At 46.3% G+C, this 24,131-nt stretch overlaps 1 protein-coding gene across 1 annotated transcript in view; it reads left to right on the top strand.

Moving 5' to 3' along the window:
* COL4A5 (collagen type IV alpha 5 chain) overlaps window positions 1-24,131 on the top strand; it is a 1,021,631-nt gene that overhangs the window by 786,446 nt on the left and 211,054 nt on the right. The window contains exons 39-41 of the mRNA XM_069211570.1: window positions 13,598-13,696; window positions 13,849-13,899; window positions 13,989-14,174. Coding sequence (XP_069067671.1) covers window positions 13,598-13,696; window positions 13,849-13,899; window positions 13,989-14,174 — 336 coding nt within the window. The remainder of the gene's footprint in view (window positions 1-13,597; window positions 13,697-13,848; window positions 13,900-13,988; window positions 14,175-24,131) is intronic.

The following is a 24,131-nucleotide window of genomic DNA, read 5'->3' as shown; positions in this document are numbered from 1 at the left end:
GCTCCAGAAACTCACCGGCCTGTCTCCTGCCTTCCAAAGATCCTGCTCCAGCGACGCCTTCCAAAGGGACCAGCGACCTCGACATCCTCTGAGGACTGCCCCTGCTTCGAAAAGACAAGAAACTCCCGAGGACAGCGGACCTGCTCCAAGAAAGGCTGCAACTTTGTTTCCAGCAGCCTTGAAAGAACCCTGCAAGCTCCCCGCAAGAAGCGTGAGACTTGCAACACTGCACCCGGCGACCCCGACTCGGCTGGTGGAGATCCAACACCTCAGGAGGGACCCCAGGACTACTCTAATACTGTGAGTACCAAAACCTGTCCCCCCTGAGCCCCCACAGCGCCACCTGCAGAGGGAATCCCGAGGCTTCCCCTGACCGCGACTCTTTGAATCCTAAGTCCCGATGGCTGGGAGAGACCCTGCACCCGCAGCCCCCAGGACCTGAAGGACCGGACTTTCACTGGAGAAGTGACCCCCAGGAGTCCCTCTCCCTTGCCCAAGTGGAGGTTTCCCCGAGGAACCCCCCCCTTGCCTGCCTGCAGCGCTGAAGAGATCCCGAGATCTCTCATAGACTAACATTGCGAACCCGACGCTTGTTTCTACACTGCACCCGGCCGCCCCCGCGCTGCTGAGGGTGAAATTTCTGTGTGGGCTTGTGTCCCCCCCGGTGCCCTACAAAACCCCCCTGGTCTGCCCTCCGAAGACGTGGGTACTTACCTGCAAGCAGACCGGAACCGGGGCACCCCCTTCTCTCCATTCTAGCCTATGTGTGTTGGGCACCACTTTGAACTCTGCACCTGACCGGCCCTGAGCTGCTGGTGTGGTGACTTTGGGGTTGCTCTGAACCCCCAACGGTGGGCTACCTTGGACCAAGAACTGAACCCTGTAAGTGTCCTACTTACCTGGTAAAACTAACAAAAACTTACCTCCCCCAGGAACTGTGAAAATTGCACTGTGTCCACTTTTAAAACAGCTATTTGTCAATAACTTGAAAAGTATACATGCAATTTTTATGATTTAAAGTTCCTAATGTACTTACCTGCAATACCTTTCAAACAAGATATTACATGTTAAATTTGAACCTGTGGTTCTTAAAATAAACTAAGAAAAGATATTTTTCTATACAAAAACCTATTGGCTGGATTTGTCTCTGAGTGTGTGTACCTCATTTATTGTCTATGTGTATGTACAACAAATGCTTAACACTACTCCTTGGATAAGCCTACTGCTCGACCACACTACCACAAAATAGAGCATTAGTATTATCTATTTTTACCACTATTTTACCTCTAAGGGGAACCCTTGGACTCTGTGCATGCTATTCCTTACTTTGAAATAGCACATACAGAGCCAACTTCCTACACTATTCAATACTTACATTGACATGAAGTAACTGATCATTTGTACATTTAAAGAGGGCCTGGAAACCTATCCTACCAGATGAGCATAGAGCAATAATAACTAAAGCAGTTGTTGAGTAGAGACTATATTACTGGCGTGCTCCATTTGTAGCTCTATCCAAGACATTGCTGCAGTTACTGAGATTACAAGCATTTAAACTACCTAAAGGATGGTGCCAGGGATTTGAGAAAGACACTGAGTCTAACCCTAATCTAGCAAGGCTACGCTGGCCACCTGTGCATAAGGAGATAGAGCTTAAAGAGGGCACACTAGTGCTTGAAGGTTGTATTCACCTGCTCAAATAAGCTTTTTTCATGGCATGACCCAAAATGAATATCAATATCAGTGGAAACTAGTTTGTTGACTCAGAATTGCTATGGAAAATCATCCCTTTGTGGCAGAACATTGGCTGTTACTGGAGCCAAAACCTAGAAGCAATTGCCTATAGAATTTAGGAAGGAAGGACGCCTGATTATATTTAGATGTTAAAAAATATCTTTCCTCAGTTAACAGTTGCACTTTCTCAGGCTTAGTGTTTTATACCTTTTTCAGGTAGTACAGTATGTATGGGAAAAAACTGAAATGTGGAAGTCTGGTTGCTCACATAAGCAGGGAAGGTTCAGTAACATATTTCATAAGATAGGGAATCTTTTCGTTCAGATATCACTCAGTTCTCATGAAATTGTTAGGGTAGTGCCAGGCAAGAAGTTCCGTGAGTGTTACAGAGAATATCTACTTTCACTCAAATTTTTGGGGTAACCTGGGACTCCTGGCATGCTTGACTACAGTCACTGAGATCATGGCTTTCTCAATTTTATCTACAGGGCAAGAGCTGGTCTCCAGTGACACTGATCCCAGTGAATAAAAGCATGTCAGCTTTTTACACATGCACTTGGCTTCCCCTAACACATGAAGTGATTAGGATATTCTAATGTACATCTGGTCACAAATGGAAAAGGGATATTACTGTTTGTAGGAAGTTGGCTCTGTATGCACTATTTCAAAGTAAGGAATAGTATGCACAGAGTCCAAGGGTTCCCCTTAGAGGTAAGATAGTGGCAAAAAGAGATAATACTAATGCTCTATTTTGTGGTAGTGTGGTCGAGCAGTAGGCTTATCCAAGGAGTAGTGTTAAGCATTTGTTGTACATACACATAGACAATAAATGAGGTACACACACTCAGAGACAAATCCAGCCAATAGGTTTTGTTATAGAAAAATATATTTTCTTAGTTTATTTTAAGAACCACAGGTTCAAATTCTACATGTAATATCTCATTTGAAAGGTATTGCAGGTAAGTACTTTAGGAACTTCAAATCATCAAAATTGCATGTATACTTTTCAAGTTATTCACAAATAGCTGTTTTAAAAGTGGACACAGTGCAATTTTCACAGTTCCTAGGGGAGGTAAGTATTTGTTAGGTTAACCAGGTAAGTAAGGCACTTACAGGGCTTAGTTCTTGGTCCAAGGTAGCCCACCGTTGGGGGTTCAGAGCAACCCCAAAGTCACCACACCAGCAGCTCAGGGCCGGTCAGGTGCAGAGTTCAAAGTGGTGCCCAAAACACATAGGCTAGAATGGAGAGAAGGGGGTGCCCCGGTTCCGGTCTGCTTGCAGGTAAGTACCCGCGTCTTCGGAGGGCAGACCAGGGGGGTTTTGTAGGGCACCGGGGGGGACACAAGCCCACACAGAAATTTCACCCTCAGCGGCGCGGGGGCGGCCGGGTGCAGTGTAGAAACAAGCGTCGGGTTCGCAATGTTAGTCTATGAGAGATCTCGGGATCTCTTCAGCGCTGCAGGCAGGCAAGGGGGGGGTTCCTCGGGGAAACCTCCACTTGGTCAAGGGAGAGGGACTCCTGGGGGGTCACTCCTCTAGTGAAAGTCCGGTCCTTCAGGTCCTGGGGGCTGCGGGTGCAGGGTCTCTCCCAGGTGTCGGGACTTAGGATTCAAAGAGTCGCGGTCAGGGGAAGCCTCGGGATTCCCCTCTGCAGGCGGCGCTGTGGGGGCTCAGGGGGGACAGGTTTTGGTACTCACAGTATCAGAGTAGTCCTGGGGTCCCTCCTGAGGTGTCGGGTCTCCACCAGCCGAGTCGGGGTCGCCGGGTGCAGTGTTGCAAGTCTCACGCTTCTTGCGGGGAGCTTGCAGGGTTCTTTTAAAGCTGCTGGAAACAAAGTTGCAGCCTTTCTTGGAGCAGGTCCGCTGTCCTCGGGAGTTTCTTGTCTTTCGAAGCAGGGGCAGTCCTCAGAGGATGTCGAGGTCGCTGGTCCCTTCGGAAGGCGTCGCTGGAGCAGGATCTTTGGAAGGCAGGAGACAGGCCGGTGAGTTTCTGGAGCCAAGGCAGTTGTCGTCTTCTGGTCTTCCGCTGCAGGGGTTTTCAGCTGGGCAGTCCTTCTTCTTGTAGTTGCAGGAATCTAATTTTCTAGGGTTCAGGGTAGCCCTTAAATACTAAATTTAAGGGCGTGTTTAGGTCTGGGGGGTTAGTAGCCAATGGCTACTAGCCCTGAGGGTGGGTACACCCTCTTTGTGCCTCCTCCCAAGGGGAGGGGGTCACAATCCTAACCCTATTGGGGGAATCCTCCATCTGCAAGATGGAGGATTTCTAAAAGTCAGAGTCACCTCAGCTCAGGACACCTTAGGGGCTGTCCTGACTGGCCAGTGACTCCTCCTTGTTTTCTCATTATTTTCTCCGGCCTTGCCGCCAAAAGTGGGGCCTGGCCGGAGGGGGCGGGCAACTCCACTAGCTGGAGTGTCCTGCTGGGTTGGCACAAAGGAGGTGAGCCTTTGAGGCTCACCGCCAGGTGTGACAATTCCTGGCCTGGGGGAGGTGTTGCATCTCCACCCAGTGCAGGCTTTGTTACTGGCCTCAGAGTGACAAAGGCACTCTCCCCATGGGGCCAGCAACATGTCTCGGTTTGTGGCAGGCTGCTAAAACTAGTCAGCCTACACAGATAGTCGGTTAAGTTTCAGGGGGCACCTCTAAGGTGCCCTCTGTGGTGTATTTTACAATAAAATGTACACTGGCATCAGTGTGCATTTATTGTGCTGAGAAGTTGATACCAAACTTCCCAGTTTTCAGTGTAGCCATTATGGTGCTGTGGAGTTCGTGTTTGACAGACTCCCAGACCATATACTCTTATGGCTACCCTGCACTTACAATGTCTAAGGTTTTGTTTAGACACTGTAGGGGTACCATGCTCATGCACTGGTACCCTCACCTATGGTATAGTGCACCCTGCCTTAGGGCTGTAAGGCCTGCTAGAAGGGGTGGCTTACCTATACTGCATAGGCAGCTGAGAGGCTGGCATGGCACCCTGAGGGAGTGCCATGTCGACTTACTCGTTTTGTCCTCACTAGCACACACAAGCTGGCAAGCAGTGTGTCTGTGCTGAGTGAGAGGTCTCCAGGGTGGCATAAGACATGCTGCAGCCCTTAGAGACCTTTCCTTGGCATCAGGGCCCTTGGTACTAGAAGTACCAGTTACAAGGGACTTATCTGGATGCCAGGGTCTGCCAATTGTGGATACAAAAGTACAGGTTAGGGAAAGAACACTGGTGCTGGGGCCTGGTTAGCAGGCCTCAGCACACTTTCAATTGTAAACATAGCATCAGCAAAGGCAAAAAGTCAGGGGGCAACCATGCCAAGGAGGCATTTCCTTACACAACCCCCCCCCAAACGAAAGAGGATGAGACTAACCTTTCCCAAGAGAGTCTTCATTTTCTAAGTGGAAGAACCTGGAAAGGCCATCTGCATTGGCATGGGCAGTCCCAGGTCTGTGTTCCACTATAAAGTCCATTCCCTGTAGGGAGATGGACCACCTCAACAGTTTAGGATTTTCACCTTTCATTTGCATCAGCCATTTGAGAGGTCTGTGGTCAGTTTGAACTAGGAAGTGAGTCCCAAAGAGGTATGGTCTCAGCTTCTTCAGGGACCAAACCACAGCAAAGGCCTCCCTCTCAATGGCACTCCAACGCTGCTCCCTGGGGAGTAACCTCCTGCTAATGAAAGCAACAGGCTGGTCAAGGCCATCATCATTTGTTTGGGACAAAACTGCCCCTATCCCATGTTCAGAGGCATCAGTCTGCACAATGAACTGCTTAGAATAATCTGGAGCTTTGAGAACTGGTGCTGAGCACATTGCCTGTTTCAGGGTGTCAAAGGCCTGTTGGCATTCCACAGTCCAGTTCACTTTTCTTGGGCATTTTCTTGGAGGTGAGTTCAGTGAGGGCTGTCACAATGGATCCATATCCCTTCACAAACCTCCTGTAATACCCAGTCAAGCCAAGGAATGCCCTGACTTGAGTCTGGGTTTTTGGAGCTACCCAGTCCAGAATAGTCTGGATCTTGGGTTGGAGTGGCTGAACTTGGCCTCCACCTACAAGGTGTCCCAAGTAAACCACAGTTCCCTGCCCTATCTGGCATTTGGATGCCTTGATAGAGAGGCCTGCAGATTGCAGGGCCTTCAAAACCTTCTTCAGGTGGACCAGGTGATCCTGCCAGGTGGAGCTAAAGACAGCAATATCATCAAGATAAGCTGTGCTAAAGGACTCCAAGCCAGCAAGGACTTGATTCACCAACCTTTGGAAGGTGGCAGGGGCATTCTTTAAACCAAAGGGCATAACAGTAAACTGATAATGCCCATCAGGTGTGGAGAATGCTGTTTTCTCTTTTGCTCCAGGTGCCATTTTTATTTGCCAGTACCCTGCTGTCAAGTCAAAGGTACTTAAGAATTTGGCAGCACCTAATTTGTCTATGAGCTCATCAGCTCTTGGAATTGGATGAGCATCTGTCTTGGTGACAGAATTGAGCCCTCTGTAGTCCACACAAAACCTCATCTCTTTCTTTCCATCTTTGGTGTGAGGTTTGGGGACTAAGACCACTGGGCTAGCCCAGGGCCTGTCAGAGCGCTCAATTACTCCCAATTCCAGCATCTTGTGGACTTCCACCTTGATGCTTTCCTTAACATGGTCAGATTGTCTAAAGATTTTGTTCTTGACAGGCATGCTGTCTCCTGTGTCCACATCATGGGTACACAGGTGTGTCTGACCAGGGGTTAAGGAGAAGAGTTCAGGAAACTGTTGTAGGACTCTCCTACAATCAGCTTGCTGTTGGCCAGAGAGGGTGTCTGAGTAGATCACTCCATCTACTGTGCCATCTTTTGGGTCTGATGACAGAAGATCAGGGAGAGGTTCACTCTCTGCCTCCTGATCCTCATCTGTTACCATCAACAGATTGACATCAGCCCTGTCGTGGAAGAGCTTAAGGCGGTTTACATGGATCACCCTCTTGGGGCTCCTGCTTGTGCCCAGGTCCACCAGGTAGGTGACCTGACTCTTCCGTTCTAGTACTGGGTAAGGGCCACTCCATTTGTCCTGGAGTGCCCTGGGAGCCACAGGCTCCAGAACCCAGACTTTCTGCCCTGGTTGGAACTCAACCAGTGCAGCCTTTTGGTCATACCAAAACTTCTGGAGCTGTTGGCTGGCCTCAAGGTTTTTGGTTGCCTTTTCCATGTACTCTGCCATTCTAGAGCGAAGGCCAAGTACATAGTCCACTATGTCCTGTTTAGGCTCATGGAGAGGTCTCTCCCAGCCTTCTTTAACAAGGGCAAGTGGTCCCCTTACAGGATGACCAAACAGAAGTTCAAAGGGTGAGAACCCTACTCCCTTCTGTGGCACCTCTCTGTAAGCGAAAAGCAGACATGGCAAGAGGACATCCCATCTCCTTTTGAGTTTTTCTGGGAGCCCCATGATCATGCCCTTTAATGTCTTGTTGAATCTCTCAACTAAGCCATTAGTTTGTGGATGGTATGGTGTAGTGAATTTATAAGTCACCCCACACTCATTCCACATGTGCTTTAGGTATGCGGACATGAAGTTGGTACCTCTGTCAGACACCACCTCCTTAGGGAAACCCACTCTGGTAAAGATACCAATGAGGGCCTTGGCTACTGCAGGGGCAGTAGTCGACCTAAGGGGAATAGCTTCAGGATACCTGGTAGCATGATCCACTACTACCAGGATATACATATTTCCTGAGGCTGTGGGAGGTTCTAGTGGACCAACTATGTCCACACCCACTCTTTCAAAGGGAACCCCCACCACTGGAAGTGGAATGAGGGGGGCCTTTGGGTGCCCACCTGTCTTACCACTGGCTTGACAGGTGGGGCAGATGAGGCAAAACTCCTTAACCATGTTGGACATATTGGGCCAGTAGAAGTGGTTGACTAACCTCTCCCACGTCTTGGTTTGTCCCAAATGTCCAGCAAGGGGAATGTCATGGGCCAATGTTAGGATGAACTTCCTGAACAGCTGAGGCACTACCACTCTCCTAGTGGCACCAGGTTTGGGGTCTCTGGCCTCAGTGTACAGGAGTCCATCTTCCCAATAGACCCTATGCGTTCCATTTTTCTTGCCTTTGGACTCTTCAGCAGCTTGCTGCCTAAGGCCTTCAAGAGAGGGACAGGTTTCTTGTCCCTTACACAGCTCCTCCCTTGAGGGTCCCCCTGGGCCTAAGAGCTCAACCTGGTAAGGTTCAAGCTCCAAAGGCTCAGTTCCCTCAGAGGGCAGGACTTCTTCCTGAGAAGAGAGGTTCCCTTTCTTTTGCTGTGTTGCAGTTGGTTTCCCAACTGACTTTCCTGTTCTCTTGGTAGGCTGGGCCATTCTTCCAGACTCCAGCTCTACTGGTTCACCCTGTGCCTTGCATTGTGCTCTTGTTTTCACACACACCAGTTCAGGGATACCCAGCATTGCTGCATGGGTTTTTAGTTCTACCTCAGCCCATGCTGAGGACTCCAGGTCATTTCCAAGCAGACAGTCCACTGGGATATTTGAGGAGACCACCACCTGTTTCAGGCCATTGACACCTCCCCATTCTAAAGTAACCATTGCCATGGGATGTACTTTTCTCTGATTGTCAGCGTTGGTGACTGTGTAAGTTTTTCCAGTCAGGTATTGGCCAGGGGAAACCAGTTTCTCTGTCACCATGGTGACACTGGCACCTGTATCCCTCAGGCCCTCTATTCTAGTCCCATTAATTAAGAGTTGCTGTCTGTATTTTTGCATGTTAGGCGGCCAGACAGCTAGTGTGGCTAAATCCACCCCACCCTCAGAAACTAGAGTAGCTTCAGTGTGGACCCTGATTTGCTCTGGGCACACTGTTGATCCCACTTGGAGACTAGCCATACCAGTGTTACCTGGATGGGAGTTTGGAGTGGAACCTTTCTTGGGACAGGCCTTGTCTCCAGTTTGGTGTCCATGCTGTTTACAGCTATGACACCAGGCCTTTTTGGGATCAAAGTTTTTACCCTTGTACCCATTGTTTTGTGAAGAGGCTCTGGGCCCACCCTCCTGTGCAGGTTTTTGGGGGCCTGTAGAAGACTCTTTACTATTTTTAGTTTTGGTTGTCTCATCACCCTTCCCCTGGGGAGTCTTTGTGACCCCTTTCTTTTGGTCACCCCCTGTTGAAGTCTTGGACACCCTTGTCTTGACCCAATGGTCCGCCTTCTTTCCCAATTCTTGGGGAGAAATTGGTCCTAGGTCTACCAGATGCTGATGCAGTTTATCATTGAAACAATTACTTAACAGGTGTTCTTTCACAAATAAATTGTACAGCCCATCATAATTACTTACACCACTGCCTTGAATCCAACCATCTAGTGTTTTCACTGAGTAGTCAACAAAGTCAACCCAGGTCTGGCTCGAGGATTTTTGAGCCCCCCTGAACCTAATCCTGTACTCCTCAGTGGAGAATCCAAAGCCCTCAATCAGGGTACCCTTCATGAGGTCATAAGATTCTGCATCTTGTCCAGAGAGTGTGAGGAGTCTATCCCTACACTTTCCTGTGAACATTTCCCAAAGGAGAGCACCCCAGTGAGATCTGTTCACTTTTCTGGTTACACAAGCCCTCTCAAAAGCTGTGAACCATTTGGTGATGTCATCACCATCTTCATATTTAGTTACAATCCCTTTGGGGATTTTCAACATGTCAGGAGAATCTCTGACCCTATTTATGTTGCTGCCACCATTGATGGGTCCTAGGCCCATCTCTTGTCTTTCCCTCTCTATGGCTAGGATCTGTCTTTCCAAAGCCAATCTTTTGGCCATCCTGGCTAACTGGATGTCCTCTTCACTGGGGCTATCCTCAGTGATTTCAGAGGTGTGGGTCTCTCCTGTGAGGGAACCAGCATCTCTGACTATTATTTTTGGAGTCAGGGTTTGAGGGACCCTGTTCTCCCTAGATAGGATTGGTAGGGGGGAATTTTCCTCCAAGTCACTATCCTCTTCCTCTGAGTTGCCACCCTCAGAGGGGTTGGCCTTTTCAAACTCTGCCAAAAGCTCCTGGAGCTGTATTTTGGTAGGTTTGGGGCCCATTGTTATTTTCTTTATTTTACAGAGTGACCTTAGCTCCCTCATCTTAAGATGGAGGTAAGGTGTGGTGTCGAGTTCCACCACAGTCACATCTGTGCTAGACATTTTGCTTCTAAAAGTTGGAATACTTTTTAAGAATCTACAACTGGTTCTAGAATCTAATTCAAACTTTTACAAACTTTTAAACTCTAAAAGAAATGCTAAACAGGATCTAACACAAGGCCCTAGCAGGTCTTTTAAGAATTTAGAAAACTTTTCAAATTGCAAAAATCAATTTCTAATGACAATTTTGGAATTTGTCGTGTGATCAGGTATTGGCTGAGTAGTCCAGCAAATGCAAAGTCTTGTACCCCACCGCTGATCCACCAATGTAGGAAGTTGGCTCTGTATGCACTATTTCAAAGTAAGGAATAGTATGCACAGAGTCCAAGGGTTCCCCTTAGAGGTAAGATAGTGGCAAAAAGAGATAATACTAATGCTCTATTTTGTGGTAGTGTGGTCGAGCAGTAGGCTTATCCAAGGAGTAGTGTTAAGCATTTGTTGTACATACACATAGACAATAAATGAGGTACACACACTCAGAGACAAATCCAGCCAATAGGTTTTGTTATAGAAAAATATCTTTTCTTAGTTTATTTTAAGAACCACAGGTTCAAATTCTACATGTAATATCTCATTTGAAAGGTATTGCAGGTAAGTACTTTAGGAACTTCAAATCATCAAAATTGCATGTATACTTTTCAAGTTATTCACAAATAGCTGTTTTAAAAGTGGACACAGTGCAATTTTCACAGTTCCTAGGGGAGGTAAGTATTTGTTAGGTTAACCAGGTAAGTAAGGCACTTACAGGGCTTAGTTCTTGGTCCAAGGTAGCCCACCGTTGGGGGTTCAGAGCAACCCCAAAGTCACCACACCAGCAGCTCAGGGCCGGTCAGGTGCAGAGTTCAAAGTGGTGCCCAAAACACATAGGCTAGAATGGAGAGAAGGGGGTGCCCCGGTTCCGGTCTGCTTGCAGGTAAGTACCCGCGTCTTCGGAGGGCAGACCAGGGGGGTTTTGTAGGGCACCGGGGGGGACACAAGCCCACACAGAAATTTCACCCTCAGCGGCGCGGGGGCGGCCGGGTGCAGTGTAGAAACAAGCGTCGGGTTCGCAATGTTAGTCTATGAGAGATCTCGGGATCTCTTCAGCGCTGCAGGCAGGCAAGGGGGGGGGTTCCTCGGGGAAACCTCCACTTGGTCAAGGGAGAGGGACTCCTGGGGGTCACTCCTCTAGTGAAAGTCCGGTCCTTCAGGTCCTGGGGGCTGCGGGTGCAGGGTCTCTCCCAGGTGTCGGGACTTAGGATTCAAAGAGTCGCGGTCAGGGGAAGCCTCGGGATTCCCTCTGCAGGCGGCGCTGTGGGGGCTCAGGGGGGACAGGTTTTGGTACTCACAGTATCAGAGTAGTCCTGGGGTCCCTCCTGAGGTGTCGGGTCTCCACCAGCCGAGTCGGGGTCGCCGGGTGCAGTGTTGCAAGTCTCACGCTTCTTGCGGGGAGCTTGCAGGGTTCTTTTAAAGCTGCTGGAAACAAAGTTGCAGCCTTTCTTGGAGCAGGTCCGCTGTCCTCGGGAGTTTCTTGTCTTTTCGAAGCAGGGGCAGTCCTCAGAGGATGTCGAGGTCGCTGGTCCCTTCGGAAGGCGTCGCTGGAGCAGGATCTTTGGAAGGCAGGAGACAGGCCGGTGAGTTTCTGGAGCCAAGGCAGTTGTCGTCTTCTGGTCTTCCGCTGCAGGGGTTTTCAGCTGGGCAGTCCTTCTTCTTGTAGTTGCAGGAATCTAATTTTCTAGGGTTCAGGGTAGCCCTTAAATACTAAATTTAAGGGCGTGTTTAGGTCTGGGGGGTTAGTAGCCAATGGCTACTAGCCCTGAGGGTGGGTACACCCTCTTTGTGCCTCCTCCCAAGGGGAGGGGGTCACAATCCTAACCCTATTGGGGGAATCCTCCATCTGCAAGATGGAGGATTTCTAAAAGTCAGAGTCACCTCAGCTCAGGACACCTTAGGGGCTGTCCTGACTGGCCAGTGACTCCTCCTTGTTTTTCTCATTATTTTCTCCGGCCTTGCCGCCAAAAGTGGGGCCTGGCCGGAGGGGGCGGGCAACTCCACTAGCTGGAGTGTCCTGCTGGGTTGGCACAAAGGAGGTGAGCCTTTGAGGCTCACCGCCTTGGTGTGACAATTCCTGCCTGGGGGAGGTGTTAGCATCTCCACCCAGTGCAGGCTTTGTTACTGGCCTCAGAGTGACAAAGGCACTCTCCCCATGGGGCCAGCAACATGTCTCGGTTTGTGGCAGGCTGCTAAAACTAGTCAGCCTACACAGATAGTCGGTTAAGTTTCAGGGGGCACCTCTAAGGTGCCCTCTGTGGTGTATTTTACAATAAAATGTACACTGGCATCAGTGTGCATTTATTGTGCTGAGAAGTTTGATACCAAACTTCCCAGTTTTCAGTGTAGCCATTATGGTGCTGTGGAGTTCGTGTTTGACAGACTCCCAGACCATATACTCTTATGGCTACCCTGCACTTACAATGTCTAAGGTTTTGTTTAGACACTGTAGGGGTACCATGCTCATGCACTGGTACCCTCACCTATGGTATAGTGCACCCTGCCTTAGGGCTGTAAGGCCTGCTAGAGGGGTGGCTTACCTATACTGCATAGGCAGTGAGAGGCTGGCATGGCACCCTGAGGGGAGTGCCATGTCGACTTACTCGTTTTGTCCTCACTAGCACACACAAGCTGGCAAGCAGTGTGTCTGTGCTGAGTGAGAGGTCTCCAGGGTGGCATAAGACATGCTGCAGCCCTTAGAGACCTTCCTTGGCATCAGGGCCCTTGGTACTAGAAGTACCAGTTACAAGGGACTTATCTGGATGCCAGGGTCTGCCAATTGTGGATACAAAAGTACAGGTTAGGGAAAGAACACTGGTGCTGGGGCCTGGTTAGCAGGCCTCAGCACACTTTCAATTGTAAACATAGCATCAGCAAAGGCAAAAAGTCAGGGGGCAACCATGCCAAGGAGGCATTTCCTTACACTGTTGTTTTCCAAACACCAACTAGTACCCTCTTTGGTCTCAGCAGACATTTTGTTTAAAGATATATAATGATCATTTCAAATAGGTCAAGGACTTGAAGCATAGCATTTTTGTTGGGACAGTCATTAGATTGTCATGTCCTTGGTGTATGTTCTGTCAAACAGTCTATAAAGATCAGTGCATTCTTAGTTTGGAGGTAGCTAATGGTTTCCATCGAACTTACAAACAGGGCAATCCTGTTAACAGAGCTAAAGCACCATAATTCACAGCAGCTCTCACTCCAGCTTAATTGGTTGCAAGTAAAACAGGTATTTTTGATGTTTGGGCACTGTTTCATGACTACACAATTTGGGATAACCACATTCACTAACAGTGATTTAATTATAATCATACAACAGCGCATTGCTCTTTAGTACAGACTCTAAATGTGACATTTTGTATTATGTGCCCTCTTTTTTCAGTTAATCTTCAGATAATATTTGATCCACCAAGACTCTATTTTCCGTTTCAATGCTCATGCAGTAGAATCTAAAGATGGGTCTTTTTTGAGCAAAGTTGAAATCAACTTTATTGTTTAATAAGATTATTCCCTGAGCAGATGTTTGATATCATTGTTCAATGGTACCACACTAATAATACCATTATAATACTCATAGGGGTTTTCTATCAAATTTCTTAATTATACTTACATTTGTAGAAGCTACATAAGCATCTTTGATCCTGAATTGAGTTTGAACTAGGCTATATTGTGACTGAAGATTTTTTATTGTGTTTTTTGCAGGGGACATTGGCCGTCCTGGCCCAACAGGTCCCCCAGGTGAAAAAGGACAGGCAGGTCAAGATGGCATACCTGGGCCAGCCGGGCAGAAGGGTGATCCAGGTGAGGATTTAATGTTACCCATATCTTTCTTCATTGGTGGAATTGTCATATAAAGGACATCTTCCTTTCCTTTATGTTCACCTCTTCCTTTAAAGTTTTTGTTGGAAGCGCCTGAAGCAGTCTAACTGACAACTTTTTTTATTGATCAACAGGTTTGCCAGGATTTGGAACCCCAGGTCTCCCTGGTCTACAAGGAATGCCAGGTAACCTTAATGCAAAATAATTTACTTCATGCAATACAGTGTAGTGCCCTTTTTAATAGTTTTATTAAACTGTTTTCTTTTTCCTTAAGGGCCAAAAGGTGAGCCAGGATTACAAGGCTCACCAGGAAGTCCTGGATTTCCTGGTTCCAAGGGTGATCAAGGATTCCCAGGACGGCCCGGTCCTCCAGGCGTTCAGGGCCCCCCTGGTCAACCAGGCCCACCCGTGGAAGGCCCAAAAGGAAGCATTGGTCAGCCAGGACCACCAGGAAGACCAGGTATGGCCAGAGAATGCGAGCAAGACAACATTAATAATGCTATGTTTTTCTGCCACATTATTCCTTGTGAACCCCAAGCAAATGTCAGATGTTTCATTGTCCTACATTTTAATGGACACCTTCATATCTTATTTCCATGAGGAATAAGGTATCAGGGTTAAATGCTAATTGACGTTAATCTTATATCACATCCTATTTTTTTGGAATACCTGGCAGGAAAACGTAATATCTTCTTTTCATTGCTGGTCACATCTCAGCATGATTCACAAAATTATCTAATGAGCACAAAATGATCTGATTTATGTGAATGCAAAGTATGTTTTCTATTCTATTCACATGAATGATTTTAATCCTTCACTTGAAAGAAAGTCTTTTCCTGAAGCACAGACTCAAATCCATGTTGGCACTTGGGTTTTTCTGCATCTCATCGTCACATGCTGCACAAAGCGTTACGTCATCTTAAGTAGTCAAGTGGATACCACACAACTTCCAATCCTCATGTTCTTAGGTTTCTGAGTTGTTTCTTTGGCCTCGATGCTATGCAAATGGTACCTTTCTACTAAATGGAACATCACTGGGCCTTATATCAACTGGTAACAAAGGGCTGTCCTTGTCTAAACAGCTAAAAATAATAGTAGAAAGAACTAAAAATGTTGTTTAATACTAATACCTAACTTTTACATATAAGATTTACGTTGTTTTTTAGCCAGGCTTCGTGATATTCTTTCCTCAACTGACATTACTATAGTCAATTCAGGCAAACTCTAAATCATATTTCTAATTAATAGAGACATTCTATTTACTTCCTCACTGTTACTTAAGATTGAACTTTGAAGGTGTGTGGAGGATTTTTCCCTGCAAATCTGGCAAACTACTAAGAGAACGGAATCAGCTTTTAAGTAGAATTGAAGGAAAATACGTCATTTTACAGTCTCTTCTTCATGACTTAAATATTACATAGATTGAATCATTTGCATGGTTATAAAAACTATGCACTACTGACATTTAATGTGCAACAGATAATGAGAAAATACCAGTAATATTCTGCTCAGCAATGTTCCCTCTGTAATGATAAATATTTATTGCATGTTCTACAGGAAACTAAATATGTATTACAAAGTTGTGCATGTGTTCAGGAGGTGAAACCAAACTATTCTCACATTTTTGACGTTAGCCACTTTCAGCCTGCTTCGTGTAGTGTTCATAGCCAAAATGTTCACTCACAAGTGAAATTATTCCCTTATTTTGCTTTTACCTTTCCTATTAATTTATTAAAGCACCTACGGCTAAATTTTCATTCATGTTTTCTCTTCACATGCTCTGCCGAGGTATTGTTCATGTATTATCCTGTAACTTGATAGCAGCCTATTCTCCTTTGATCTTCCATGTAAAGATGAAAGATTTTAGTCTATCATTCCAAAGTACAGACAAGTAGCCGAAAATTGATTTCCCCCCCGCCCAACCCCTTTTTAAAATAATTTATGGCCCTGTCACCCATGTGCTTCAACATTGCTGAGTAGTAGTTTGGTTTCAGCCTACATTTCAAGTTCATGCATACTGAGCTAAAATCATGTCCATTGGTGTTCGCTCAGTGTGGCCGTTTGTGAAAATCTCTAACAATTTCCATATTTTTCCCTCCATCTATCGTGACGCTGGACCTTGGTGAACTTTGAATACCCCTCCCCAGGTCCTGCAGGTTAGCTCTACAATGATGTATTAGGATATTTGCATGAACAATAGTCCTGTGTTACTTCAGTGCACTCTTATTATCTATCTATGTACTTAGGTTTGTGCCAGTGGGACATGGGTATGCCAATTAAATTTGTAGAGTGTTGCTTTGTTTGTGAAGCAAACACCAGAGTCAGTAGAAACAAATATATTTAAGAGAGGCCAAAAAAGATGACCTACTCATCGTGTGTGGAGGGAGGATCTGTAGATATCACTGTAAAACCTGGTATGAGGTATTGCAGTGATATTTCTGGGTTTCGGGAAGACTTACTCTGACACATTACTCTAAAAAATCCTTCCTCTCTCTTCTTTTGTAGAATAGAGAAGGGGTCTGTGTCACATAAAATGTGCTGAATGTGTGAAATGAGCGTACTTAAGAGCTTGAGATGGATTGACAGCCATAATTGACCAATATAAATTAACTAATTTACCCTTGCATACAATACTGTTGTAAGGCATGGTAGAACTCCTTTTGTTGCATCTATTTCTGGTCTATCATAAACTTTGCAGGGAAAGGAAAACAGATTCTGAGAATAATTGTGTGTCAATGTTTAAGATACTTGAACGCTTTTATCTGCGTAACCTATTCATATGAAAAAATACATATTATTATTTGTGCAAAAAAGGTTGTCCTGTGCTTCTAAACCTATTTGGTTTTTTTTTTAAAAGTTATTGGTGTAATAAACATCAATATCAGTTTGTTATGTAAACCTGAAGTATTCCTTTGCTAAAGACGCAACACATAAATGCATTATGTCCATAAATATACAACAAATATAAGATACTTACGCAATCGTATGCTCATCGATACTTAATTGCCATATATTTAGATATGCACACAAATACATATCTGCTTATAAGTAGAATGGTTGCATAATAAGTTTGGAAAGTTAAGAAATTACAATAATGTGCTGCTCAGTATGTGCTAGATTAGATACTCAACTTTTATGGGATCCATAAAGAATCTCATGGGTGCTCTTGGCAGTCTATGACAGTTAAAGAATTACAAGAGTGCCAGAAGTATGCACCTTTTACTCATTTACATTTTCCACTATTTAGGGAACAGATATGAGTAAATCATGCAAAACATATTGTTGTGAATTCTTTTATTTTTCTTTCTAGAGAAATGTGGTTATCCTGTGGACAGCCCTTCCTCTGCAGTCTTTCCTTTCTCACTCTGGAAAATTAATTAAACCTATTTTTGCAGGATCAAGTTTGTGTGTATTTTGGGGTCGAAACCAAACTGCAAAATGTCTTTGAATACTCAAAAGATTGCCAAATTACCAGTATGTATTACTTTTTGCAGCCATTAAGATACCACATTACGTACCCTCTTTTTCACTGCAAGCCTTAATTCAGGGTTGTGGAAAATCAGCCATAATGCAGTTTTGTCACCATCGCAACTGCAGTTTCTGATCTTAATACTTTACAAATGCTAATTTTGTGACTGAGGATGAGGAATTTAGTATTGTGATTTGTGTTACTTTTTTATTAATTGAAGACTTGTAGGAAGTTGGCTCTGTATGCACTATTTTAAAGTAAGGAATAGTATGCACAGAGTCCAAGGGTTCCCCTTAGAGGTAAGATAGTGGCAAAAAGAGATAATACTAATGCTCTATTTTGTGGTAGTGTGGTCGAGCAGTAGGCTTATCAAAGGAGTAGTGTTAAGCATTTGTTGTACATACACACAGGCAATAAATGAGGAACACACACTCAGAAACAATTCCAGGCCAATAGGTTTTTGTTATAGAAAAATATCTTTTCTTAGTTTATTTTAAGAACCACAGGTTCAAATTCTACATGTAATATCTCATTTGAAAGGTATTGCAGGTAAGTACTCTAGTAACTTTGAATAATTATAGTAGCATATATACTTTTTACATAAAACACATTTAGCTGTTTTAAAAGTGGACACAGTGCAATTTTCACAGTTCCTGGGGGAGGTAAAGTATTGTTAGGTTTTGCAGGTAAGTAAACCACCTACGGGGTTAAGATTGGGGTCCAAAGTAGCCCACCGTTGGGGGTTCAGAGCAACCCCAAAGTCACCACACCAGCAGCTCAGGGCCAGTCAGGTGCAGAGTTCAAAGTGGTGCCCAAAACGCATAGGCTTCAATGGAGAGAAGGGGGTGCCCCGGTTCCAGTCTGCCAGCAGTTAAGTACCCGCGTCTTCGGAGGGCAGACCAGGGGGGTTTTGTAGGGCACCGGGGGGGACACAAGTCCACACAAAAAGTACACCCTCAGCAGCGCGGGGGCGGCCGGGTGCAGTGTGCAAATAAGCGTCAGGTTTCCAATGGGAGTCAATGGGAGACCAAGGGGTCTTTTCAGCGGTGCAGGCAGGCAAGGGGGGGGGGCTCCTCGGGTAGCCACCACCTGGGCAAGGGAGAGGGCCTCCTGGGGGTCACTCCTGCACTGGAGTTCCGATCCTTCAGGTGCTGGGGGCTGCGGGTGCAGGGTCTTTTCCAGCCGTCGGGATTTTAGAGTCAGGCAGTCGCGGTCAGGGGGAGCCTGGGGATTCCCTCTGCAGGCGTCGCTGTGGGGGCTCAGGGGGGACAACTTTGGTTACTCACAGTCTCGGAGTCGCCGGAGGGTCCTCCCTGAGGTGTTAGTTCTCCACCAGTCGAGTCGGGGTCGCCGGGTGCAGTGTTGCAAGTCTCACGCTTCTTGCGGGGTTTGCAGGGGTCTTTAAATCTGCTCCTCTGAAACAAAGTTGCAGTCTTTTTGGAACAGGGCCGCTGTCCTCGGGAGTTTCTTGTTTCTCTTGAAGCAGGGCAGTCCTCTGAGGATTCAGAGGTCGCTGGTCCTGGGGAAAGCGTCGCTGGAGCAGGGTTCTTTAGAAGGCAGGAGACAGGCCGGTAGGACTGGGGCCAAAGCAGTTGGTGTCTTTTCTTCTTCTGCAGGGGTCTTTCAGCTCAGCAGTCCTCTTCTTCTTGTAGTTGCAGGAATCTGATTTCCTAGGTTCTGGGGAGCCCCTAAATACTGAATTTAGGGGTGTGTTTAGGTCGGGGAGGGCAGTAGCCAATGGCTACTGTCCTTGAGGGTGGATACACCCTCTTTGTGCCTCCTCCCTGAGGGGAGGGGGGCACATCCCTATTCCTATTGGGGGAATCCTCCTTCTACAAGATGGAGGATTTCTAAAAGTCAGGGTCACCTCAGCTCAGGACACCTTAGGGGCTGTCCTGACTGGCCAGTGACTCCTCCTTGTTTTTCTCATTATCTCTCCTGGACTTGCCGCCAAAAGTGGGGGCTGGGTCCAGGGGGCGGGCATCTCCACTAGCTGGAGTGCCCTGGGGCATTGTAACACAAAGCTTGAGCCTTTGAAGCTCACTGCTAGGTGTTACAGTTCCTGCAGGGGGAGGTGTGAAGCACCTCCACCCAGAGCAGGCTTTGTTTCTGTCCTCAGAGAGCACAAAGGCTCTCACCGCATGGGGTCAGAAACTCGTCTCTCAGCAGCAGGCTGGCAGAGACCAGTCAGTCCTGCACTGAACAATTGGGTAAAATACAGGGGGTATCTCTAAGATGCCCTCTGTGTGCATTTTTTAATAAATCCAACACTGGCATCAGTGTGGGTTTATTATTCTGAGAAGTTTGATACTAAACTTCCCAGTATTCAGTGTAGCCATTATGGAACTGTGGAGTTCGTTTTTGACAGACTCCCAGACCATATACTCTTATGGCTACCCTGCACTTACAATGTCTAAGGTTTTGCTTAGACACTGTAGGGGCATAGTGCTCATGCACATATGCCCTCACCTGTGTTATAGTGCACCCTGCCTTAGGGCTGTAAGGCCTGCTAGAGGGGTGACTTACCTATGCCACAGGCAGTGTGAGGTTGGCATGGCACCCTGAGGGGAGTGCCATGTCGACTTAGTCATTTTCTCCCCACCAGCACACACAAGCTGGCAAGTAGTGTGTCTGTGCTGAGTGAGGGGTCCCTAGGGTGGCATAAGTCATGCTGCAGCCCTTAGAGACCTTCCCTGGCATTAAGGCCCTTGGTACCAGGGGTACCAGTTACAAGGGACTTACCTGGGTGCCAGGGTTGTGCCAATTGTGGAGACAATGGTACATTTTAGGTGAAAGAACACTGGTGCTGGGGCCTGGTTAGCAGGGTCCCAGCACACTTCTCAGTCAAGTCAGCATCAGTATCAGGCAAAAAGTAGGGGGTAACTGCAACAGGGAGCCATTTCTTTACAAGACTTTAGTGCACACACCTTTACAAAATATATCTCTAAAAAACATAAGAAAGAATGTCGTACAATTTGCTCTAAAGGACACAAGTCAAGACAGTTAAAGTTATACAAGGTAATGTTCCACATCATATAAACTTTCACTCAAAACATCCATGCTCATGCTCCATTCTACAGTTTGGCTTCCAACATAATCTATAGTTTTGGAAAGAGTCACCAGCAAGAAGGGGTCGATGCCAAACTCCTTTTCAGTAACAACTCTTTCAAAGAGCCTACACCTCAGGTAGTCAACAGATTGCCTCACAGTGGCACCAAACTGGCCATGGTGAACAATATTTTTCATGGTTGAGGAAAGGAAAAAAAAACAAACCCCAGACAAGGCCAACAAAGCAATCAATGGCACTCTCACGGACGTCCAGTCGCATCACTACAGTCAGGGGCAGAATTTGTGTTTTTTTGCAAGAATGACAAAAAAATCATGCTAGACAAGTGGGTATTACATTTTATACCCCATTACTACTGCATAGAACTGGAAAGAAGAACTCTAAATCTACCTTCAAAAAGTTGTGTAAAAACGAAATAACACAAGGACATTATTCAACAAGAAATACACGAACTGTTGGCAAAGAATGCCAGGGAAGAGATACCAGGAGAGAAACACAAGAAAAAGGAGTTTTTGCAGCATGGATCTGAACTCACATGGTGCATATCATTCTGACATATAGTGATTGTGTCTGGAACTGTTGCTTTATTTTTTTCTTACTCTGAGTGGCTTTGACCATTTTGTGTCCTGTCAACATCCTTGTGACGTTAGACACCTGTCCCGAAAGTCCCTCTGCACGGTTGCCATCTTCAATTTTTCCCCCTGCCATTGTGACTGGAAGCATAGCAGGTAGCTCAGAATTTGTTTGAAGAAACATCAAAGTTTCATTCATATGTCACTCACCAATACCAAAGACTGATGTTGAGGGAATTTGTTTCCACGGAAAAAGACTGAAGGTTTTTCCTGAGGTTTCTGTCAGAAGGACATTGCCCATGTGGGTCAAAGAATTAACATCAGGGATGCAGTATCCCCCTTTAAATTCTGCCAAAGGGATACCACAAGTTTGCCCAGAAGAGCAGTCCCAAGGTTTGCAACCTTTGCCTGCCGACTGACCACAAAGCAGTGGGCTGTAATTAAGAGTGGAGCTCCTGCCCAAGACCCTGAAGACAAGGGAGATACAGAGGTTGTTATACAACACCATGCCAGGAGATCTTGAGCTTTCAAGTGATGAGGGGAACCCAAAGGAAACAGAGGTGACAAGGGGGAGAGCTCTGAGATCAAGAAGATTGCCAAAAGGAAGAGGACGGAGACTCTGAATGAGATGTTGAAGCACCAGATAACACTATGGAGGCATTGAGGCCAAGTCAAAGCATTTGGACTTGAAATCCTCCAAGGCAACCCCAAAACCGAAACCAACAATGATTGAGGACATCCACAAGCACAAGCAAATAACCCCAAAACCAACAGTGATCGAGGACATGCACGAGCACAAAGAACCCTACGGGTCGAGGTCAACAGACACCTTTGGCTGTAAACCTTCTAAACCAGCCTCAGCTCCTTAAGGAGATGGAGCCCATAGTAAAGAAAAAGAGGCTTGAGAAAGGGGAGCCTGTGTAATGAAGAGGAAAGCCATAATGGTGAACAGAGAGCTCTCAATGTCAAAAAGGAAAAAATGCAGGCCTGAGGTAGAAATCAAGGTCCTTACGTGGAGGAAGAAGGAGTTTAATGATCTCCTAAAGGGATGGGGTTTTGAAGCCTCAGTTAGAGAAGGACCAATAGGAGGAACACAGAGCTGGAGCTTCAATGAAACGTGAGCCCCAAGAGGAGGAGAAAGAGGAAATCCTCCATAAAGAATGACCTGGAGTCAGCAGAAGAGGGGCGGCGAAACAGAAATAGCCACCCCTGAAAAACAGGTGGACACATTCTATTCCAGACATTTCACCCCATTTTTGCTGTGCAGCACCTTAGTTAAAAGGACAGCAGATAACCTCAAAGTGCAATTGGAGGAGAAAACAGTGGAATTGTGTTTCCTTCTTGAGACCCTGCTGCCATCCCAGAGGAGGAAGCAGTTCTTTAATACATGCCACAATACAACTCTAAAAGTGTGCCATCACTCCAACAATATCGCAGTGTGCCAGGGTAGCCCTTTTGAGGAAGAGCCAACAGGGAGACTTATCATCGCACGAGGAGCTGGGCACTTAAACAAGGGACTTGCACCTGGAGCTTCCCCTACACTGATATGGGGCAGGATCTGAGGATTTCTTCAGAAATGGATGACAGTCACTCCTAACAAATAGAATCTAAACATTATTCAATATGACTCTTGTATAGAATTGTTACAAAGGCCCCTAAACATCAAGCGAAAAGTATGTACTTTGAGCAAGGAGGAGATGCTGCATCTGCAACAATAATTCAAAGCCCTTCTAAGCAAGCACACAATACAAAGGATCCTAAAAAATGAGCTACATTAAGTGGTCTATAGAGCCTATTTCCTGGTACCAAAACAAGACACTCAGACCCATTCTAGACCTACGTCTGTTAAAAGCAGTCTACATGGAAATCATAGACCCTAAGAATGCCTACCTGTATGTGCCAATAACAACAAACACAAGGTTCCTGCGGTTTGTCGTGGACAGAGTACATTAACAGTTCAGTGTCCTGCCCTTTTGTGTAAAATATGAGCTAGCGGTTTTCATAAAGTGATTTTGGTAGCTGTGACACACTTGTGGAGCCAGGGGATCTATGTCTATCCTTAATCACATGCTGGTAATGTCAAAATTAATCATTCCATGCCAGGAGAATATAAACACAATTATAGAGACACTCCACAGTTTAGGATTTTCCATAACCCTAGAGAAAACATCCCTAGTTCTGGAGAGAGAAAACTTTTCTTGTGGATACTTCTAACCACATATTCCTCACCTATTGAATATCCCCCGTTTCCAGACTGAATCTGGAAACTCAAAAGCACTGTTCCTAAGCGCCTTTATGTGGCACCATGTGACTCCGCTTCGACCCCATTGTGGTCCGAAGTGAGCTGCATATAAGCACCACACATGAGTGCTGATGTCAGTTCCTTTCTTTCTGTTCCTGCTCTGCTCCTCCTTCTGTCGCAACCAATACTGAATCCATTAGACTCAGATGGAATTCTGCCCCCGTTCAGTCGTGCATAGACACTACACCTGCTTTTTAGCTCAGACTCAAACAACAGCCAGCCATATGAGAAGACAGTGGTGGGGCTGGGGAAGAGTTTACCTCACCGTATGATAATGACAACTTGCACATGAATTTACAGGATGCCAGTGGGTTGGACACCTCACTGGATACTGAGTTGGTTTCCTCCCTAGGCAATCACCAGAGGAAAGTACATCATAAGGAGAGCTGCTGAGGTCCTTGACTGCCACCTCCCTACTATGGAGATTAAAAACAAATGTGCTGACAGAGGTCCTGCAGCCTAGCCAGGCACCGGCTGAACCTCTTTTGCCCTTCAATGAAGCCCTCGTGACAGCCGACTGGGCACTTGATCTTGCTCTCACGCTCCCAGTGAACTGACAAGACACCCATCCCTATATACCTTCCCCTGGTGCCTCAGATTTTTTTAACCCAGCACCCACCTTCTGAAGCCTTGGTGGTACAGGTGTCCACCATTAGAGTAAACCATAATGCCTTCCCAACCACTCCTCCAGAAAGGGAATTAAAATGTGTGTATGCCTTTGATAAACACATGTTCTTCTCAGCCAGCTTTGCTTTGAGGTCAGTTAGTGCAAGCTGTCAGCTTGGTCACTACACCCACGCATTTTGGGACATAGTTGGTGAGATCTTACCAGTGGTCCCAGATTACCTATTTGCCTCCTTAGTCCAATTCATTCAGGATTATTAGGATGTGGCCATTATTGACATCTGTCCAGGCCTAAACACCACAGATTGTCTAGGAATGGCTATGAGAATGAGCATGGTGCTCTGTTGCTACGCGTGGATGAGATCCTGGAGGCTTCTTCAGGG

The sequence above is a fragment of the Pleurodeles waltl genome, chromosome 2_1 (assembly GCF_031143425.1).
Source record: "Pleurodeles waltl isolate 20211129_DDA chromosome 2_1, aPleWal1.hap1.20221129, whole genome shotgun sequence".
In the NCBI taxonomy this organism is placed as follows: domain Eukaryota; kingdom Metazoa; phylum Chordata; class Amphibia; order Caudata; family Salamandridae; genus Pleurodeles; species Pleurodeles waltl.
Note: the sequence above shows the minus strand (reverse complement) of the source record. Positions and strands in the feature narration are given on the sequence as shown.